The following is a 19,801-nucleotide window of genomic DNA, read 5'->3' as shown; positions in this document are numbered from 1 at the left end:
TTAGCAGCAGCAGCACATATATCAATACTTCATTCCTTTTTATGGATGAACAATGGTATGTTGTTTGTACATACCACAGTTTGTTTATCCATTGATTTGAGCTGTTTCTGCCTTTGAAAGTGAAAGTGTTAGTTGCTCAGTCCTTTCCAACTCTTTGTGACCACATGGACTGTAGCCCACCAGACTCCTCTATCCATAATTCTCCAGGCGAGAATACTGGAGTGGGTTGCCATTTTCTTACTCCAGGGGATCTTCCAAACCCAGGGACTGAACCCAGGTCTCCTACATCACAGGCAGATTCTTTAGTCTGAGTCACTAAGACCCCATGGACTGTAGCCGACCAGATTCCTCTGTCCATAGATTAATCCAGGCAAGAATACTGGAGTGGGTTGCCATTTCTTTCTCCAGGACATCTTCCAGGCTCAGGGATTGAACCCAGGTTTCCTGCATTGCAGGTAGATTCTTTACAGTCTGAGTCACCAGGAAGACGCCTTTAGATCGCTGTGATTAGGGCTTGGAACATGCATATACAAGTATTTATTTACATTCCTCTTTTTCAATTCTTTGAGGTGTATATGTAGGACTGGAATTGCTGGGTCATGTGGTAATTATTTGTTTAACATTTTGAGGATCTACTGAACTGTTTTTCATACCACCTGCACCATTTTTGCATTTCCATTGGCAATATATGATTTACATATATCTTCTCTCATTCTCTAGGTTGTCTTTTTATTTTCTTGATAATGTCCTTGGATGCACACAATTTTAACTTTTGGTGGAATCTCATTTATCTACTTTGGTTTCTCCTGCTTTTCCTAGGAAGCTTTATTTCGATTAATGAAGAAGGCAAGCACAAGACAGTGCGCGCTGTCTAATCCATTTATGTGAAGCTCTAGGGAAGACAAATCTGAACAAATCTGGGGGCGCCTGAATTGACTGGGAAGGGGCACAAGGGAAGGTTTTGGCTTGATGGAAAGGTTCTAGATCTTGATTGTGGTGGTGGTTGCATGGGTGTGTACATTTGTAAAAGCTTACAAACTGTTAAATGGGCAAAGTTAAGTCATAAGAAAGTTGATTTAAAACAAAAAACGTATTCGATTCAGTTATTCAGTCTACTGTTGGTGGACATTTAGATTTGTTTCCAATGTTCAGCTGTTTCAAGCAGTACAACTATGAGCCATCTTTTTACATGTACTTTGTGCATATATGTACTCATATCTGGTGGGTGTGTATATCTAGGAATGAATGGCATTACTGAATCATAGGTATGCACATAGGTATGCACACATTTGGTAGGTATGGCTAACACTATAATCATTTCCAAAGTGATTATACCAGTTCACACATCCATCAGCAGGGTATGAGAATTCTAGTTGCTCCATATCTTTACTAACACTTGACATTTGTCTTTAATTTTATTCATTTTAGTGAGTGTGTGGTGGTGTGGAATTTGGGTTAATTTAGTTTCTTGACACTGATGAAGTTGATTACCGTTTATTTGGTTATTAGCTATCAGTCCTTTTAAATAATTAATTTGTAGGAATCTTCAAATATTTTTGATGAAGACTTTCTTAGTTTTGTATTTAGCAGATATTCTGCTCTGACTTGCCTTTCAACTTCTTATTAGTAATTCTGATAAAGGGAAGTTCTTATTAGTAGTTCTGATAAAGGGAAGTTCTTAATTGTAATTTAGTCCAAATTATCAATCTTTTCTTTTATGATTAGGGCTTCTCTTATGGCTCAGATGGTAAAGAATCTGCCTGCAATGCAGGAGACCTGAGTTCAATTCCTGGGTCAAGAAGATCCCAGATTATCAATCTTTTTGTTTATAAAGTTAATACCTTGAATGTTATTGTAGAAATTTTTTTTCTATTACAAAGTCATGAAGATATTTCCCATTATGGATATGAATCGGCCTGGCAATATTCAGTGAAAAATCTGTACTTTTTCTACTGCTCAGTAATACCACCTGATCACACAGTGTCTCTATATGTTTTGGTTGGTTTCTGGACCTTATTCTATTCCAGGGATTGACATATGGCTCATTTTTGTATAGCTTCCAAACTAAGAATAGTTGTATATTTTTAAAAGGTTGTTTAAAAAAAGAATATGAGACAGAGACAGTATGAATCCTGCAAAGGCTAAAATATTTAGCATCTGGCCCTTTACAGAAGAATTTGCCAAACTCTGTCCCATTCCATTGGTCACTTTCTTTGGAGCAAGACTGATCTTAATTACTACAGCTATATAATAAGGGTTGCTGTTAGATAGAATAAGTCTTCTAGTTTTGTTTTCAAGTTTGGATTGGCTATTCTTGTCCATTTGCAATAACACACGCACACAAGATATTATGGAAAAACCTGAATGAACTTTTTAGTCAACCCAGTACAAATTCCTCTGGAATTTTGATTGGTTTTATATTATTTACAGTAGTTGAATATTTGAAATATTGAATCTTTCAATCTATGAATGTGGTATATCTCTTCCATGAATGAATTTTGAATTTTTCTGCGTCTTTTTGGATAATCATTGGACTTTTTTTCTCCTTTAAGCTCTTAAAATAGTGAATTATGGGCTTCCTTGGTGGCTCAGACGGTAAAGAATCCACCTGCAATACAGGAGACCTGTTCGATCCCTGGGTCAGGAAGATCCCCTGGAGAAGGGAATGGCTACCCACTCCAATATTCATGCCTGGAAAATCCCATGGACAGAGAAGCCTGGCAGGCTACAGGCCATGGGGTCACAAAGAGTTGGACATGACTGAGCAACTAAGCATAGTGAATTATATTGATTTATTTTTTAAATGTTAAATTGACTTTGCATTATAGAACTAACCAGGATTGTTCCTAATGTATGATACTTTTTGTATATTACCAGATTTGGTTTTCTACTTTATTTAGAATTTCTGAATCTCTGTTCAAGGATAGCTTTCACATAAAGGTGGACTTGGTCTTTTTAATATTTGGTGTATCATTTGGGTTCCCTGAGAAGCAAACACCAAGACAGAAACAATGGCAAAACATTATTAGACATGGCACAGGTTAATTGGGGGGAAATGCCCATAGAAAGGGGCAGCAAGGATGGGGAAGAGTTAAAATTGGGATACAGGTCTGTCACCTGGGAAAGAAGAGAGAAAAGGAAGGATTTGGTCTGAAGGCAATTTTGGCACAGCTCTTTGAAGGCCTGTATTGGGCCAGAGAGGAGTTCCCAAGCCAACACTGGCCCTTAGGAGAATCCTGCTTTGCAGGGGTAGGAGACTGGCAAATGTGATCTTCCTGTGAACATCATGGTATTTTATTTCTATTTTTATGTTATATTTATATTATTTACTTATGTATATCACTATATTATTATTTATAATATTTATGTATAGTAAATGCATAATAAATATAAGTATATAAATGTTTTTAAAATATATAAATATAAAATATATTATCTATAAATTTAAAGAGATTTATATATATAATTTGAAACTATGATGTGACAAACCTAGACAACATATTAAAAAGCAGAGACATCACTTTGCCGACAAAGGTCCGTATAGTCAAAGCTATGGTTTTTCCAGTAGTCACATATGCATGTGATAGTTGGACCATGGGGAAAGCTGAGCACTGAAGACTGATGCTTTTGAATTGTGCTGCTGGAGAAGACTCTGGAGAGTCCCTTGGACAGCAAAGAGATCAAACCAGTCAATCCTAAAGGAAATAACCCTGAATACTTATTGGAAGGACTGTTGCTGAAGCTGAAGCGACCAATACTTTGGTCACCTGATGCCACTATCCGACTCTTTGGAAAAGACCCCGAGGCTGGGGAAGATGGAAGGCAAAAGGAGAAGGGGGCAGCAGAGGATGAGATGGTTGGATAGTATCACTGACTCAGTGGATATGAATTTGAGCAAACTCCAGGAGATAGTAAAGGACTGGGAAGCCTGATGTGCTGCAGTCCATGGGGTCACAGAGTCAGACACAACTTAGCAACTGAACAACAACAACAACACAATATGCATTTTTTAAAAAAAAAGATTGAAAGAGCTTATAACTTTTGGTTAAAGGGCAAATTTGATAGCTTTCCATATGTTCAATAGTTTTCAAGTGTTTGAAAGGATATTTTGGACAAGGGGGAGTAGATGCCGTTTCACAGCTAGTGAAGATGCAGGTTGCCTCTTTCCCTGATTCTCTTTTGGAAAATCCCCACTTGTATTTTGGACACAGTTCATCTAACTGATTGTGGTAAACAAGTAGAGACTTTCTGCTTCCTCATATACCTGTTCCTGAGAGGTAAAGACTAACACAGACCTGATACAGGAAAATAGGAAAATAAGAAGGGAGATTCTGTCTTATCAATAATTGGTCATCAGAAGGTTCAAAGTAAAGTTTTCCTACATACTCAGACTAGTCACTATGTTCATTAAGAAAATGTTTTTTTGTGTTACTTTGAGAACAGAGATCATGAAGGGGAGAAATTGCCATTGAATTTTTGAATTTTCATTGAAGTTTGAATTCATCATTGACTTTTCAGTGCCTGCTAAGTGCGTGGCGCATAGTAGGACCACACATACTTGTTGAGTAAATGTATTGAATGAAGGGGGCGCCACCGCTTTCACATGGTCTATTCCCAAATGACTTTCCCCCAAACTGCAGAAGTTAGCACATTAGTGTCTGACCTCAGCCGTTGAACTGTTGTCTCTTTCCCCAAAACTGTTCCTTTCTTTTTTTCTTTCTCCCATCAGTCCCCCTTTAACACAAAGTCTCAGTGACACTTTTTAAAACTAGGAATCTTATTTCATATAGTTGATAAGTGTATAAGCTGGAACACGAATAGCAAAAATACAGTAATCCAGGACCTTAGTAGGAATGTGTAAAATAAACTGGTATACTGGTCAAGTTCGATGAGAGGGTTAAAAAAAAAAATTAACTTCACTTTAGAAGGTCCCGGGAAACCATTTTTACAGTAATCTAAAATGAAGGGAATTTGATGACATTACAAGTAGGTATTGTCAGAAATCCAATTTTTGGAGTAGATTTTAAGGCTTTGTAAGACATTGTATGAAGGTAGTTTGGCAGTCAAGATGATAAATGCAATTTTAAAATCTCTTTAATGGTTCTAAATCCTTTAGGAAATATGAAATCTAGGAGTTCAGAGAACTAATTGGAGATACTGAACAACAGAGCTATAAAGGTGAAAGTCCAGGGAAGCACATGTTTGGAGTATTAATGTTCCAAACTGTCCTGGAAATCACTTCTCTAAAGAAAATTTTGTTCCAGAGATTACCTGTAACTAGGTGATTCTGAGCTGTTTTTTCTTAGTTGCTCTGTAACTTAAGACCTTGATCACAGACACAGCCAAATAAGCCCATTTTTTTTTTCCAGTTAGTCTGTACTCAAAATATGATTCATAGATCCAGTTAATAATAAAAAGTGAATTCTTTTTTTCGTTTTTTTTTTTTGGCCATGCCATGTAGGATGCAGGATCTCAGTTTCCCAACCAGAGATAGAATCTGTGCCCCCTGCATTGGGAACATGAAGTCTTAACCACCAGACCCCCAGGGAAGTCCCCCAAAGCGAATTCTAATAATGATGCTTAAATTGCTTTCAAAGTTTTACCAGATAACTTCATCTCCGGTGTGGAACTGCAATAGAAATATTTTGTGTATGAATGCTAAATGCATTAAGTCTAGAAATATCCTTCCTGTTGTTTATTCATTCTCTTAGCTGATATTTGTTGAGTCATTGCCATGAGCCAGTCACTAAACTAATTGCTGGGAAGGGAGCAATATGGCTTCTAATCTCACTTCCTTTAGCTAGTGATTCAGATGTCACCTGCTAGAGAGGACTTCCCTGCCTGTTTCCTAAAAATAGCATTCCCACCCCGCCTCTGCCTCTCCTTGCCTTCTCACCCTACTCGTTTCTCTCCTTCACACCTTTCACCATCCCTCCTACTACTTTTTACTCAGACGTTTTTCTGCCTCAGTTGGATTGTCGACTGGAAAGATTATTATTACCTTTTAAATGTTAAAAATAATTGGTTTGTATGTATTTATGGCTACACGGCATGTAGCATGTTAGTTCCCTGACCAGGAATTGGGAACTCGGAGCCCTAACCACTGGACTGCCAGGGAATTCCCAACTTTATTTTATTTTTAATCTTTTTTAGGTATTACAGTTCAGTGAGCTTTTATTTATTTATTTATTTTGGTCACCTTGCCCTGCATGTGGGATCTTAGTTCCCTGGCCAGGAATCAAACCCACACCCCTTGCCTTGGAAACACAGAGTGTTAACCACTGGATCACCAGGAAAGTCCTCCCAATTTTATTTTGTCTATTACTTTTTTCTTTAAACCCAGAACAGTTCCTGGCCTATATACATTTAATAACTCTTTATATAGGATGATAGAAGATGAAGGTGTAAAACAATTACACAAGGGTAGGAAAAAAGAAGTCTGCACAACTGTGGCAGGGTCTGAGCACAGAGAGTCATCTAACCACCAGGGAAGGGTTTCTTAGATAGGGTGTGCTTTGTGCTGAATAGGATTTTATCAGGTCAAAGGAAAACCAGCATTTGAGAACAAATTTCAGAGGTATTTAGAAATTGTATTTGCCCAACTTTGGTGGTAGGACTTGGCGGTAGAATGTATGTCACCAGTTAAAGATGAATTGTGATTTTTGCTTGGTTTTTCTGATATGAGTGAGTGGATGGATGGAGGTACCATTGATTGAGGGATACAGAAGGGAAACACACCGTCCTCCTTCCCCGGGGAAAAGAGTTTAGTTTGGGGTAAGTTAGAGTGTCTTGATGAGGGTGAAAAAGCAGAGTGAAAAAGCTGATTTACAACTCAGCATTCAAAAATGAAGATCATGGCATCCAGTCCTATCACTTCATGGGAAATAGTTGGGGGAAAAGTGGAAACAGTGACAGATTTTCTTTTCTTGAGCTCCAAAATCACTGCAGATGGTGACTGCAGCCATGAAATTAAAAGATGCTTGCACCTTGGAAGGAAAGCTTTGACAAAGCTAGATAGCGTGTTAAAAAGCAGAGACACCACTTTGCCAACAAAATTACATACAGTCAAAGCTATGGTTTTTCCAGTAGTCATATACGAATGTGAGAGTTGGACCATAAAGAAGGCTGAGTGCTGAAGAATTGATGCTTTTGAATTGTGGTACTGGAGGAGACTCTGGAGAGTCCCTTGGACTGCAAGGAGATTAAACCAGTCAATCCTAAAGGAAATCAACCCTGAATATTCATTGGAAGGACTGATGCTGAAGCTGAAGCTCCAATACTTTGGTCACCTGATGCAAAAAGCCAACTTACTGGAAAGACCCTGATGCTGGGAAAGACTGAGGACAGGAGGAGAAGGGGGTGACAGACGATGAGAAGGTTGAATGGCATCACTGACTCAATGGACATGAGTTTGAGCAAACTCTGGGAGACAGTGAAGGAAAGAGAAGCCTGGTATGCTGAGGTCCCTGGGGTTGCAAAGAGTCGGACACCACTTAGTGACTCTACGTCAACAACAACAACAACAACAACAACAACAACAACATTTCTAATGCCTGTAGAATGTTCAGTACCTAGTTGAAGTTTTGGAAGTGGAGCACATAAGGAGAGGTGAGAGTTGCAGATAAATTTGGAAATCATCATTATGTATGTTACAGTTAAGCACTAGTCATAAATACAATCAGAGAGCATGATGACATCCAGCATAAAGGTAGACCCCTAGGGAAGGCAGCATCTTAGAGCTGGTCAGAGAAAGAAGAATCAGAAAGGAAATCTGATAATAAATTTTGGAAGGTATAAGGACAACCAGGAGGAGTTGCTGGCTTGCTAATTAAGAGATGATCATTTTAGGGGAGGGTGGATAACTTGTCATTCATCCTACAAGATTCTTTAGGATGTAGACTAAAAAGATACCGTTTGATCTGACCTGACCGACAAGTAGCAGATTGGTAAAGTTACCGAGAACAGTTTCAGGGTTGTGGGCAGAGGGAATCAGGCATGTCAGTGGGCTGTGATGTGAATTAGATCAGGGAATGGGTGGAAGGTGGGGTTGGGCATGCTGTCCCCCAAAGATTCTTGTCAGTGTCTGAGAAACTGGATTAGAAGTAAAGAAATGAAGGTAGGTGTGAGTGTAGACTATTCTTTAAGAAGTAAGAACATGAAGGGATGGAGAATGAGAGATGGCAGCTATGTGGCAGAGTGGGGAGAAGTTCTGTTGTTTTATTTTTTTTTTTTTACATTTGGAAAGCTTTTATGTGTTATGAGATCTGGAGAGAAGAAAGAGATTGGTTTTACAGTTGAGAAGAGACCATTTGGGGAGCAAAGTCCTGAAGAATACTGGTAACTAAATCCTCACCTGAGATAGAACAAAGGGAAGTAAGGGTATTTTTGTTGTTTAGTCACTCAGTTGTGTCCGACTCTTTGCTACTCCATGGACTGTAGCTTGCCAGGCTCCTCTGTCCTTGGGATTTTCCAGGCAAGAATATTGGAGTGGGTTGCCATTTCCTTCTCCAGTGGATCCTCCCGACCCAGGGATTGAACCCTCATCTCCTGCATTGTCAATTGGGTTCTTTACCACTGAGCCACCAGGGTAACGGAGGTATGGGTAGGAAAAGACTTTTTAAAAGAAAAAAATGAGGCTACAGTAGTTGAGATAGAGTGGAGTAAGAGATACAGTTATCTAAACAGTGTGAGGAATCAAGATGGCAGAGCAAGTCCTCGAAGGTTTGAGAAGCTTGATATGGCAACCTCAAGGGAAAGGGAATTAAAATATTCAATACAAGCAAGAGACTCTAGTCAGTAGTGTCAAACGCTTAGCTCAACTGGGAAACTAAATCAGTGGGTTACACAGTTTTACTCAGTTGACATTGCACCAAGAACAAGAGCAGAAGGAGGGTCTGGTTGGAATTGTCCATAGTTGGACATTGGCAAGTGGAATGCTTCGGAAGGTCAAGGGGGAGAGGAAGTTGAGGTTGCTGGTGAGTTTGGTTGTAATACTGATCTGTGGGTAAATTTACGAGAAAGTGATTTCTCATTATCACTTTGGAGATTAAAGTACAGATCATGGGAGATTAAAATACTCTTTGGGAGACTGGATAGTCTTGAATACTAGAGAGGACTAAGGGTCTGAAGAAGGATGGGCAGGTTTCATCAGTTACGTGTCGGGCAGTTGTGTGGTCAGAGATGGAAAGATAGTTGCCTGTGCTTAGTGCGCTGCGGCACATTTTTCTGGGTTTGCAGAGAACTTAAAATCCAGTACAACTGGAATAACAGGACTGTGAATCCACATGCGATACATACTTTGTGAAATTCCTGAAGCTTCAGAGAGGGAAAAAAACGATGTTGCAGAAACTTCAAATACTTCAGAAGACAGATCCTAGGACTGTTTTGTTCGTCACAGAGTAAATGAGCTCCTGGCAAGTTGTCTGTTGTCCGAGCTCAGTAAATATTTGTTGAATGAATAACACCCTCCCAAGTATTTCTTGACTGGGAGATTTATAATGCCGGAAAATTGTGGCTCGCAACTGACACCTAGTGGTGGTGTACTCAAATTACTAATAAGTGACAGCATCTTCTTTCTTATTTCAGAGAAATCGTGCAGATCAGTGGCAGCAACAGTAATAGCTTTGTTCCTGAAACAAGTCTCTGAGTTGATTTTGGGCAGTCTTGCTATTGGCATTTACCAGGACTTTAATTTCAATCAGCAGTAATATTTACAGAACATCCACTGTATGCCAGACACTGTTCTGTGTGCCAGAAATTTTCATGCGGTGTATATTCTCTTGTATATAAGACCTCACTGAATTTGAATACATAGGTAGAGTGTTCCACTGGGAGTGGAAAACTTGTTCCAGAACTTAATTTTAGGTATTTTTTTTGGTGTATGTATGATTTTACATGTGAGACCTTTCTAAATTTGTTTCATAGCTTTTGGTGCTAACGTTTCTATGTCATGAAATACTTTTCATTAATGTTAGGTAGGCTTTTAGGGAGATTGAGGTAAGGAAGTCTCGGGTTTGTTGTCAGTTTATATGATACACATTGTGCAAGATAACTATATAGCATGGAGAACTGTGAACAGATTTTATCTTTCCTTCATTGCTGTTCAGTCACTAAATCATGTCCGACTCTTCGTGACCCCCGTGAACTGCAGAACACCTGGCTTCCCTGTCCTTCACTGTCTCCCGGGCCTTGCTCATACTCATGTCCATTGAATCAGTGATGCCATTCAACCATCTCATCCTCTGTCACCCCCTTCTCCTCCTGCCCTCAATCTTTCCCAGCATCAGAATCTTTTCCAGTGAGTGGGCTCTTCGCATCAGGTGGCCAATGAATTGTAGCTTCAGCTTCAGCATCAGTCCTTCCAATGAATATTCAGGATTGATTTCCTTTAGGCTTGACTGGTTTGATCTCCTTGCTGTCCAAGGGACTCTCAAGAGTCTTCTCCAGCACCAGAGTTTGAAAGCATCAATTCTTCGGCGCTCAGTTTTCTTCACAGTCCAACTCTCATATTTGTATATGACTACTGAAAAAACCATAGTTTTAACTATATGGATCTTTGTTGACAAAGTGATGTCTGTGCTTTTTAATATGCGGTCTAGATTTGTCATAGCTTTGCTTCCAAGGAGCAGGAAGTAAAGTTCTGATATGTTAGTAATCATGCTGACATATTTAAAGTATTTATGGATGAATTGACATGATACCTAGGATTTGCACTAAAATACTTTAGGAAGAAAATTTGAGTGTAAATGAAACAAAATGACATATTTTTGAATAATTATTTAAATTATGTTCATGGCCAGAGGTTATTCTACTGTTTTTCTCTACTTCTGTAAGTTCTGGACATTTTCCACACTAAAAAGTAAACAAAAAAAATTAGACTGGTGTGGGTAGAAAGAAAGTTTGTTATGATTAAGTAGAACATGATCTGTATTTTAATGTTTAGCAGATTTTCTTGCTTTGCTTTGTTCCATTTGATGTTATTTGAAGATGAGGTTGAATCGCAAGTGTGTGTTTGCTTATAATGGATGAAATGTGATTGAGACCTGACAGGTGACTTTATACTGACATTGTCTAGAGACTGTTGGAATTTGGACTTTAAAGCTCATAAGATTTGTTGGACAACAGATTGGAGGCCTGGGAGATATAATTTAAAGTACTAGCCATCACTGTGGAAATGAGAGTTGTCTAAAGTGGAAGTTTGGAAACACCTCGGTTTAGAAAGCTGGAATGCGATTTTTTTTTCTCTCTCAGTGCTTCTGCCTTTACAGGGAAGAGAAGAGAAGAGGACCCAGTAATCTGCCATGACAGCCCTCTTAAATTGGATTCTACTTAATTTTCATATAGGATGTATATTCATCATTGATACATGTGGATTTTTGATGCTAAACAGTCTCTTAGGCTCTAAAAGTGTTTTGTATGCCATTAGCAAACCAGACCCCTAAAATGAAAACTAGAAGCCTGTTTTCTTCTTTTTTTAGAAGTCTGTTCTCAACAATTTAAAAGGAGCTATAAAATATTTCAGGCAAACAGAAAAATCAAGGGGAAATGTAACTTCCAAATGCTTACTTCCTATGTCATCCTAATATTTCAACACCACCTCATTCCTCTCTGTCTAAGACATAAATTATTATAAATATGACTAAGGCCTTTCTATACAGTTTCTTTTCTGTTCTCTTCCCCCCAGATGTAATTACTAGCTTGAATTTCGCATTTATCACTTCTGCCTTAGTAGAGCCATATTCCTAAACTCAGGCTTGGTAAGTGCTTCCCCACGCCCTGGGTTTGTTTTTTTCTTTCCTCTCCTGTAGCAATCTGCAGCCCAGCAAAGAGAAGCAAAGATCATTTTTCATTATTCAAATTTAACTTTGATATATCTGTCTCAGTCTACATTGTGGTTTCAATTATTAGGGGTCTGAAAAATAGATTTTAATTTCAATGAGCTATTTAATTGATTTTCTTTAAATAATTAATGCCTGGAGCCTTAGCATTCCATTATGTGACCTCTTTAGCTTTCTGCCTTTGTGGAGAGCACATGCCTTCTAAGGCTTATCTAACTTTCATATTAAGCCCAGTTTAATTTCAACAGCCTTTTCTTGTGTAGAGATAGAGCATTTCTTTGTTGTTGTCTCTCTTTTTTTTAATAGCAAAGAAATCGATAAAAAAAAAAACTTAAATCTGTCATTATGAAAACAGATTTGTTTTCATTAAAAAAGTTGTTTGATAGCATGTTTGTGAACTGTCAGAGAGAAGGAGAATTTAAAAAAAAAATCTCAATCTGAGTAATTGCCATTGTTTTCTGCTGCTTTGCTTTTGGTTGAAATGTAAGATGGTATTTCTTTGTTTAAAGAATTTTTTTTATTTTAACTGCTAAGAAATACATTTCTCTTGTCCCTATAGGGCACAGAGAACTTTAGAATTCCCTGATCTATCCCTCTGTGTGTCTTCATTATAGGCTCTTGTTTGTAACTGGTATAGTTCAAAATCTGTTGCTTCGGAAAATAATCGGTTTGCTTTAGTCTGCTTGCTCTGTGGACTTCATATTGCAAATTTTGAAACAATTTAAATCCAATTGTTTTAGGTTTTAGCATTCTCCAGAGAAGAGGGTCATTACAGCTTCTGGCTTTTAGACACCAATCTCTTTAATACACTGGGCTTCCTAGATGCCTCAGTGCTGAAGAATCCTCCTGCCAGAGCAGGAGATGCTGAAGTCATGGATTCGATCCCTGGGTCAGGAAGATCCCCTGGAGAAGAAAATGGCAACCCACTCCAGTATCCTTGCCTGGAGAATTCCATGGACAGAGGAACATGGAGGGCTACAGTCCTTGGGGTCCCAAAGAGTCACACATGACTGAACGACTGAGCACCCACACACTCTTTAAGACAGATTTGTAGTTTGTGTCAGAGTTATTGGAAATGTTTTAGTGCAGTCTCTCTTCTTTTTTTCGTTGTTCTTTGGTTTCTATTCTTCAGCTTCCCTCTAATATGACGGTTAAGTTTGTATCGTTCCTCTCTAGACCAGTATTTAATCATGCGTGGCAGTGCTGTGTCCCCGGCCTCTTTCACCCCTGCTTTCTACGTAAACCTAAAGGTTTATCATCAGACTCAGCATAGTAGTAACATTCCTTAAAAACCTACTTGTATGAAGTATATTCCTTATAAACCTACTTTATATTCATTATATAAATATGTTAATGAATTCTCTTCTAATCCCTACAACAACCTTGCCAGGTGAAAATAAATAAATGATCATCATTCTCACTTTTCCCATGAGTTAACTGGGGCACCAATAAATCATTTGTTTAAAACCCCTTGAGGATGGGATTGCCAGATAAAATATAGGATGCTGAATTACATTTTAATTTCTGATAGACAATAATTTTTGCAAAATCCAGTAACCCTTCTTGGAAAGTACGTGGTAGAGCTGGGATTTAAACCCTGTAATCCGGTCATAGGTCTCAAGCTGTTGACTGCTACATTATACTGGATATGGAGAGTAAAAATCATGCCCACCTGGATGCTCATTCAGTGTTTGGATGGCAGCTGCTACCTATCCATTATTGTTTCTTTTAGTTGTCTATCCCCCACCCCCCCCCAACTAATTATATTTACTGAAATATAAAAGTATTTGCATTCTTTCTGACTTCAAAGTGTCGCTTTCACCTTCAAGTAAATACATATATGCTTTTTACATCTTCTTGTCTAAGTCTTTACTAATTGCATGTTAAGTGGCAAAATAGAATAAAATGGGACTTTTCTGGAGTACATGCTCATTTTAGCCGTTCTTATTCACATAAGATCACCACCATCTTCTTCCTTTTCTCAAAGACAGAAAGATTTAGTTACATGTGTGTGCTAAAAAGACACATTTCCCTTTTCTTCTGATAAGGAAATGAGGCTTGAATAAAGTCTTTAGAAAACTAAGAAATTATAAAATACACATGCAGAATTGAAAGAGACATTTTACTGAGAATTGCCAAGGAAGCCACTAACTCTGCTAAATGATCTTACAGGGAAGTAAGGGGTAAATTTTCCTGATGAATTGCCACAGGGTTGGACTTTTAGTTTTGCATATCTAGAAACTGATTGTAAAAAACCAAAGGCATAAGAGATTGAATAACACAGACTTTAAATTTGATGCTTGTGATTTCCAGTTCTAGTGGAATTGCAGAGAGCATATATTAAAAAGAAGACACTTTTAAAATTAATGAACTATGTCTTTAACATAAGACTTAAAGTCAAGGCATATAGAAATTGAAGAGAGGGATATTTCTTATTAAACCTGTCTGTAATTAATGGATGTCTCTGGGAAGTTTTTCTATTGTCCAGAAGAAACTGGATAACATCTATAGTAGTAATAGCAAGTCAGAATTCTGTAGAGAGTCTAGAAAGGAAAGTGAACAAGAAGGATCAGAGTATAACTCTTAGCAGTTAAAATAGTGTTTGCTGTAAGACTGGCCCTTCTTTTAGTGTACTCCATCTTCGTGTATTTTCAGGCATAGTATATTGAAGGATTGGTCAATTTGTGGCAAAGTCTCTCTGAATTTATAGTGGTAGTCATTGCCAAGTTACTGTTTCCTTAATAGAAATTAAAACCAAATTATTTGAACTGCATTTATTCTGTGTAAGTGAAAGTTCCTATAGGAACTTTCAGAAGTCACTATATTGCTATATAGTCAGCTTTTTACTATTTTGTAGAAGTCATTAATAGTCATTTATATTTTTGTGTTTTTTAAATGTAGGTATGATATAATCACCTTTGGGACATGGTGGACTGCAAGTCATTAATAAAAAGAAAAATGTGTCCTTTCTTTTATTATATAAATCTTTCCATGAAGCAATGACTTGATACAGCAAAACTTATTAAACCTTCAAATCTCTAGCCAAGAAAAAAGTAAATGGTTTTCTTTAAACGCCCACTGCTGTGAATGTTGAGTTGGCTACATAAGGACCTAGCCTGATTACCAACTTGTTTGGAATTAAGTGTTTGCATTTTAACTGAGTTAAATTGAAAAGAATTTTTTTTTCCCCTTTCAAACTAGTTGTAAGCGAAAGCTTGATGTACGATTTAAATAAGTTTGTTCATTTATTGAGCATCTGTTTATCGAATGTCCATTCTGTGCCAGGCATTGTTAGGTCTATGAGCATCAGTGAACGTGGCAAAAATCCCTGCTCTTCATTTTAGTTGAAGAGACAAACAAGCAACATGTAAACAAATAAATGTGTAATTGTAAGTAGTGGATGACCAGTTCTGTGAGGTAAAAGCTTGGCACAGACAGAAAAATTTTCCAGACTTTGTATTATAATTTTCAGAGTACAGCAAATGCCCTGTCTGTATTCCACAATTAACATGTTTAAGATATATTTGCTTTATCTGTCCATCCATATGTGTGTCTGAGTGTGTGGCTATCCAGGTTTATTTTTTTCCCTCAAATCATTTGAAAATTATGTTGCAGATATCCTTCTCATTATAATAATGGAAATGTAACAATATAATAATAAAATATGATAATTGATTACTAATACTTCATCCCTAAGTATTTCAACAAACATCTCTTCAGAATGAGGACATTCTTCCTTATAGTAGTGAGTTAACTAACATTTAGTTCTCTTACTTCCTTCAGTTGGGGTTGTCATAGCCAATGAAAAGTGACCAAAGGATTTAGAATATTTAGAACATAGAGAGTTTATAGAGTTTCCTTGGGAAGAGATCTGATAAATAGAAATAGTTTTAAAAATTGAATGATAGCTACTTTGCAGGTGTATTTTTATGACTTTTCAAGTTTTTAATTCTTGAAAACAGAAGACTAGTCTTCATCTAAACACCATGAGTGGAAATGCACATTTACTGAGAAATTGCTCCAGTTATAAGCTATTTATATGCTATCTTTTGAGTCCTAGAAACTTTTCAAGAATGTTAAAACATATCTCTATGCTATGAAAGAAAGAGGAATCATTTCTTTAAGTAAAAAAGTTTATTTAATTACAACTGGACTATCTAGTGGCAAAGCAAGGAATTTGGATACCTGTCTTCTGTGGAAAAGCACAAGCAGTTTCCACTGTGTCTTGTTGATTTGTAAGGAGAGTTAGCATTCTCTACTTTTAGAGGCTTTCTTTCAAAATAAATAGATAAATATGTAAGCGGAGTTGATGATAGATGTTGCTTTATTTGTTTCTTTTTTTGAGTCACTTTTGTGGTTCAGTTCATTTCAAGCCACTCAGTGGTGTCCAACTTTTTGCAACCCCATGGACCACAGCACACCAGGCCTCCCTGTCCATCGCCAACTCCTGGAGTTTACTCAAACTCATGTCCATTGAGTTGGTGATGCCACCCAGCCATCTCATCCTCTGTCGTCCCCTTCTCCTCATGCCTTCAATCTTTCCCAGCATTACAGTCTTTTCAAATGAGTCAGTTCTTCTCATCAGGTGGCCAAAGTATTGGAGTTTCAGCTTCAGGATCAGTCCTTCCAGTGAACACTCAGGACTGATCTCCTTTAGGATGGACTGGTTGGATCTCCTTGCAGAGATCTCCAAGGGATTCTCAAGAGTCTTTTCCAACACCACAGTTCAAAAGCATCAATTCTTTGGTGCTCAGCTTTCGTTATAGTTCAACTCTCATATCCATGCATGACTACTGGAAAAACCATAGCTTTGACTAGATGGACCTTTGTTGACAAAGTAATGTCTCTGCTTTTTAATACACTATCTAGTTTGATCATAACTTTTCTTTCAAGGAGCAAGCATCTTTTAATTTCATGGCTGCAACACCATTTGCAGTGATTTTAGAGCCGCCCCAGAATAAAGTCTGTCACTGTTTCCACTGTTTCCCATCTATTTGCCATGAAGTGATGGGACCAGATACCATGATCTTAGTTTTCTTAATGTTGAGTTTTAAGTCAACTTTTCTCTCTTCTTTCACTTTCAATAAGAGGCTCTTTAGTTCTTCTTCACTTTCTGCCATAAGGGTGGTGTCATCTGCATATCTGAGGTTATTGATATTTCTCCTGGCAATCTTGATTCCAGCTGGTGCTTCATCCAGCCCAACATTTGTCATGATGTACTCTGCATATAAGTTAAATAAGCAGGGTGAAAATATATAGCCTTGATGTATAGCCTTGACATATAGGAAATATTTGCAACCAGTCTGTTGTTTTATGTCCAGTTCTAACTGTTGCTTCCTGAACTACATACAGATTTCTCAAGAGGCAGGTCAGGTGGTCTGGTATTCCCATCTCTTTAAGAATTTTCCAGAGTTTGTTGTGGTCCACACAATCAAAGGCTTTGGCGTAGTCAACAAAGCAGATGTTTTTCTGAAATTCTCTCACGTTTTCGATGATCCAACGGATGTTGGCAATTTGAGCTCTGGTTCCTCTGCCTTTTCTAAATCCAGCTTGAACATCTGGAGGTTCACGATTCATGTACTGTTGAAGCTTGGCTTGGAGAATTTTGAGCATTACTTTACTAGCGTGTGAAATGAGTGCAATGGTGCTGTAGTTTGAGCATTCTTTGGCATTGCCTTTCTTTGGGATTGGAATGAAAACTGACCTTTTCCAGTCCTGTGGCCACTGCTGAGTTTTCCAGATTTGCTGGCATATTGAGTGTAGTACTTTCATATCATCATCTTTTAGGATTTGAAATAGCTCAACTGGAATTCCATCACCTCCACTAGCTTTGTTCATAATGATGCTTCCTAAGGCTCTCTTGACTTCACATTCCAGGATGTCCAGCTCTAGGTCAGTGATCACACCATCATGATTATCTGGGTCATGAAGATCTTTTTTGTATAGTTCTTCTGTGTATTCTTGCCACCTCTTCTTAATATCTTCTGCTTCTGTTAGGTCCATACCATTTCTGTCCTTTATTGAGCCCATCTTTGCATGAAACGTTCCCTTGGTATCTCTAATTTTCTTGAAGAGATCTCTAGTCTTTCCCATTCTATTGTTTTCCTCTTTCTTTGCATTGATCTCTGAGGAAGGCTTTCTTATCTCTCCTTGATAGTCTTTGGAACTCTGCATTCAAATGGGTATATCTTTATTTTTCTCCTTGGCCTTTTGCTTCTCTTTTTACAGCTATTTGTAAGGCCTCCTCAGACAACCATTTTGCCTTTTTACATTTCTTTTCCTTGGGGATGGTCTTGATCCCTGCATCTTGTACAATGGATAAAAATTCATATAAAAAAAGTTTTATTGACAACAATTATGGATTCTTTATATCTGACACTCAATCAAATTCTGCTCAGCGTTGCAGTCTAACAAAATGGATTAAATGTACCCCATACATGTATAAGCATTATTTTCTCAGTTACATTCTTTTTAAAGAGTCAGGGCTGTGTGTTCTGTTTCAGTTTCTGATTCAGTAGATCTGAACACACTTCCTGGGTTTGTCAATACTGCCGGTCTGGGGAGTATGTACCTGTTTGTCCTCTCTCAGTACTTACCTTCGTACTTATCACTTACTTTAAATGTTCTCTCATCCATGACTCCTTTTTTTTCACTTCTGTGTATTGAAACTGTCAGTTTTTCTCAAATGTTAGTGTGTAGGTTAAAAACCAGGGGAAATTGTTGACAAAGCAGATTTCTGATTGGACTCCAAACATTGATTTTTAACAAGTCCCTGAGCTGGTCTATGGATAGCAGTTGGTGAAGTCCTGACTTTCCCATTTGATCACCTGCTCCTCATCACCATGACTGTCTGTTGTATTTGTCTGTTTTTGAATACTGTAGTATCAATCTTCATTCATATGTCTGTCTCCCTCCAGCATCCCTAAAGGGAAAGAACTGTTTTACTTAGCATTATGAATTCTGTGCTTAGTACCATGCAGTATTAAAAAGCAGTAGACTTGATAAAAATAAATTACTGAACAAACGAAAAAAAAAAAAAAAAGCAATAGGCTTGAGTACCACCTGTATAATTTAGCTCTGTGATCTTGGAGAACTTACTTAATCTCCCTGAGCCTCAGTGTCCTCTTTTGTTCCATGGTAATATTTACTCACTATGGAAATTAGCTCTCAGGCATGGTAGTATTTAGTGTAGTAATTTACATGCAGAATGTTCCCAATAAATGGAAACCATTGCTACTGTGATGGTTGTGTTATGAAAGAAGCAAAATAAATGTTTGAGTTCGTGAAATACTCTTAATAATGACTTCAGCATTCAAATTCAGGATATGTGGTTAACACTTCATTAAAAGATCTTGGCTTAATTGTCTCAATTAAACATAGTTTCCTGTTTTGCTATTTTATGGAAATATTGTGAAGTAAAACCATGCCTTGGTTCTTCTCTCTCCCACAGGAAAACAAAGAAACCGCTTGGAACCCATGGACACCATCTTTGTTAAACAGGTGAAAGAGGGCGGACCTGCTTTTGAAGCTGGATTATGCACAGGTGCTGATATTTAAACAGAATCTAAATTTCTTGCTTTGTTTCTTCCATATTTCATTTTCCATATTTTTCTTTCTCCTTCTGTATATTTCTTCCTTCCTCTTCATATTAGTTATTTCTGAGACCTAGTTAGTTATATCAGAGAAGGCAATGGCACCCCCACTCCAGTACTCTTGCCTGGAAAATCCTATGGACGGAGGAGCCTGGTAGGCTGCAGTCCATGGGGTCTCAAAGAGTCGGACACGACTGAGCGACTTCACTTTCACTTTCATGCATTGGAGAAGGAAATGGCAACCCACTCCAGTGTTCTTGTCTGGAGAATCCCAGGGACAGGGGAGCCTGGTGGGCTGCTGTCTATGGGGTCGCACAGAGTTGGACACAACTGAAGCAACTTAGCAGCAGCAGTTAGTTATATGCTTCTTGA

The 19,801-nt window shown here is 37.9% G+C and overlaps 1 protein-coding gene across 6 annotated transcripts in view; it reads left to right on the top strand.

Moving 5' to 3' along the window:
- The window catches only part of ARHGAP21 (Rho GTPase activating protein 21), a 131,030-nt gene that overhangs the window by 65,722 nt on the left and 45,507 nt on the right, over positions 1-19,801 (top strand). For all 6 annotated transcript variants that reach the window (XM_055543829.1, XM_055543824.1, XM_055543828.1 and 3 more), the window contains one exon: positions 19,288-19,380. In XM_055543829.1, the coding sequence (XP_055399804.1) occupies positions 19,288-19,380 (93 nt within the window). The remainder of the gene's footprint in view (positions 1-19,287; positions 19,381-19,801) is intronic.

Source organism: Bubalus kerabau, chromosome 13, assembly GCF_029407905.1.
Source record: "Bubalus kerabau isolate K-KA32 ecotype Philippines breed swamp buffalo chromosome 13, PCC_UOA_SB_1v2, whole genome shotgun sequence".
Taxonomy (NCBI): domain Eukaryota; kingdom Metazoa; phylum Chordata; class Mammalia; order Artiodactyla; family Bovidae; genus Bubalus; species Bubalus kerabau.
This window is presented reverse-complemented; position numbering and strand designations above follow the sequence as displayed.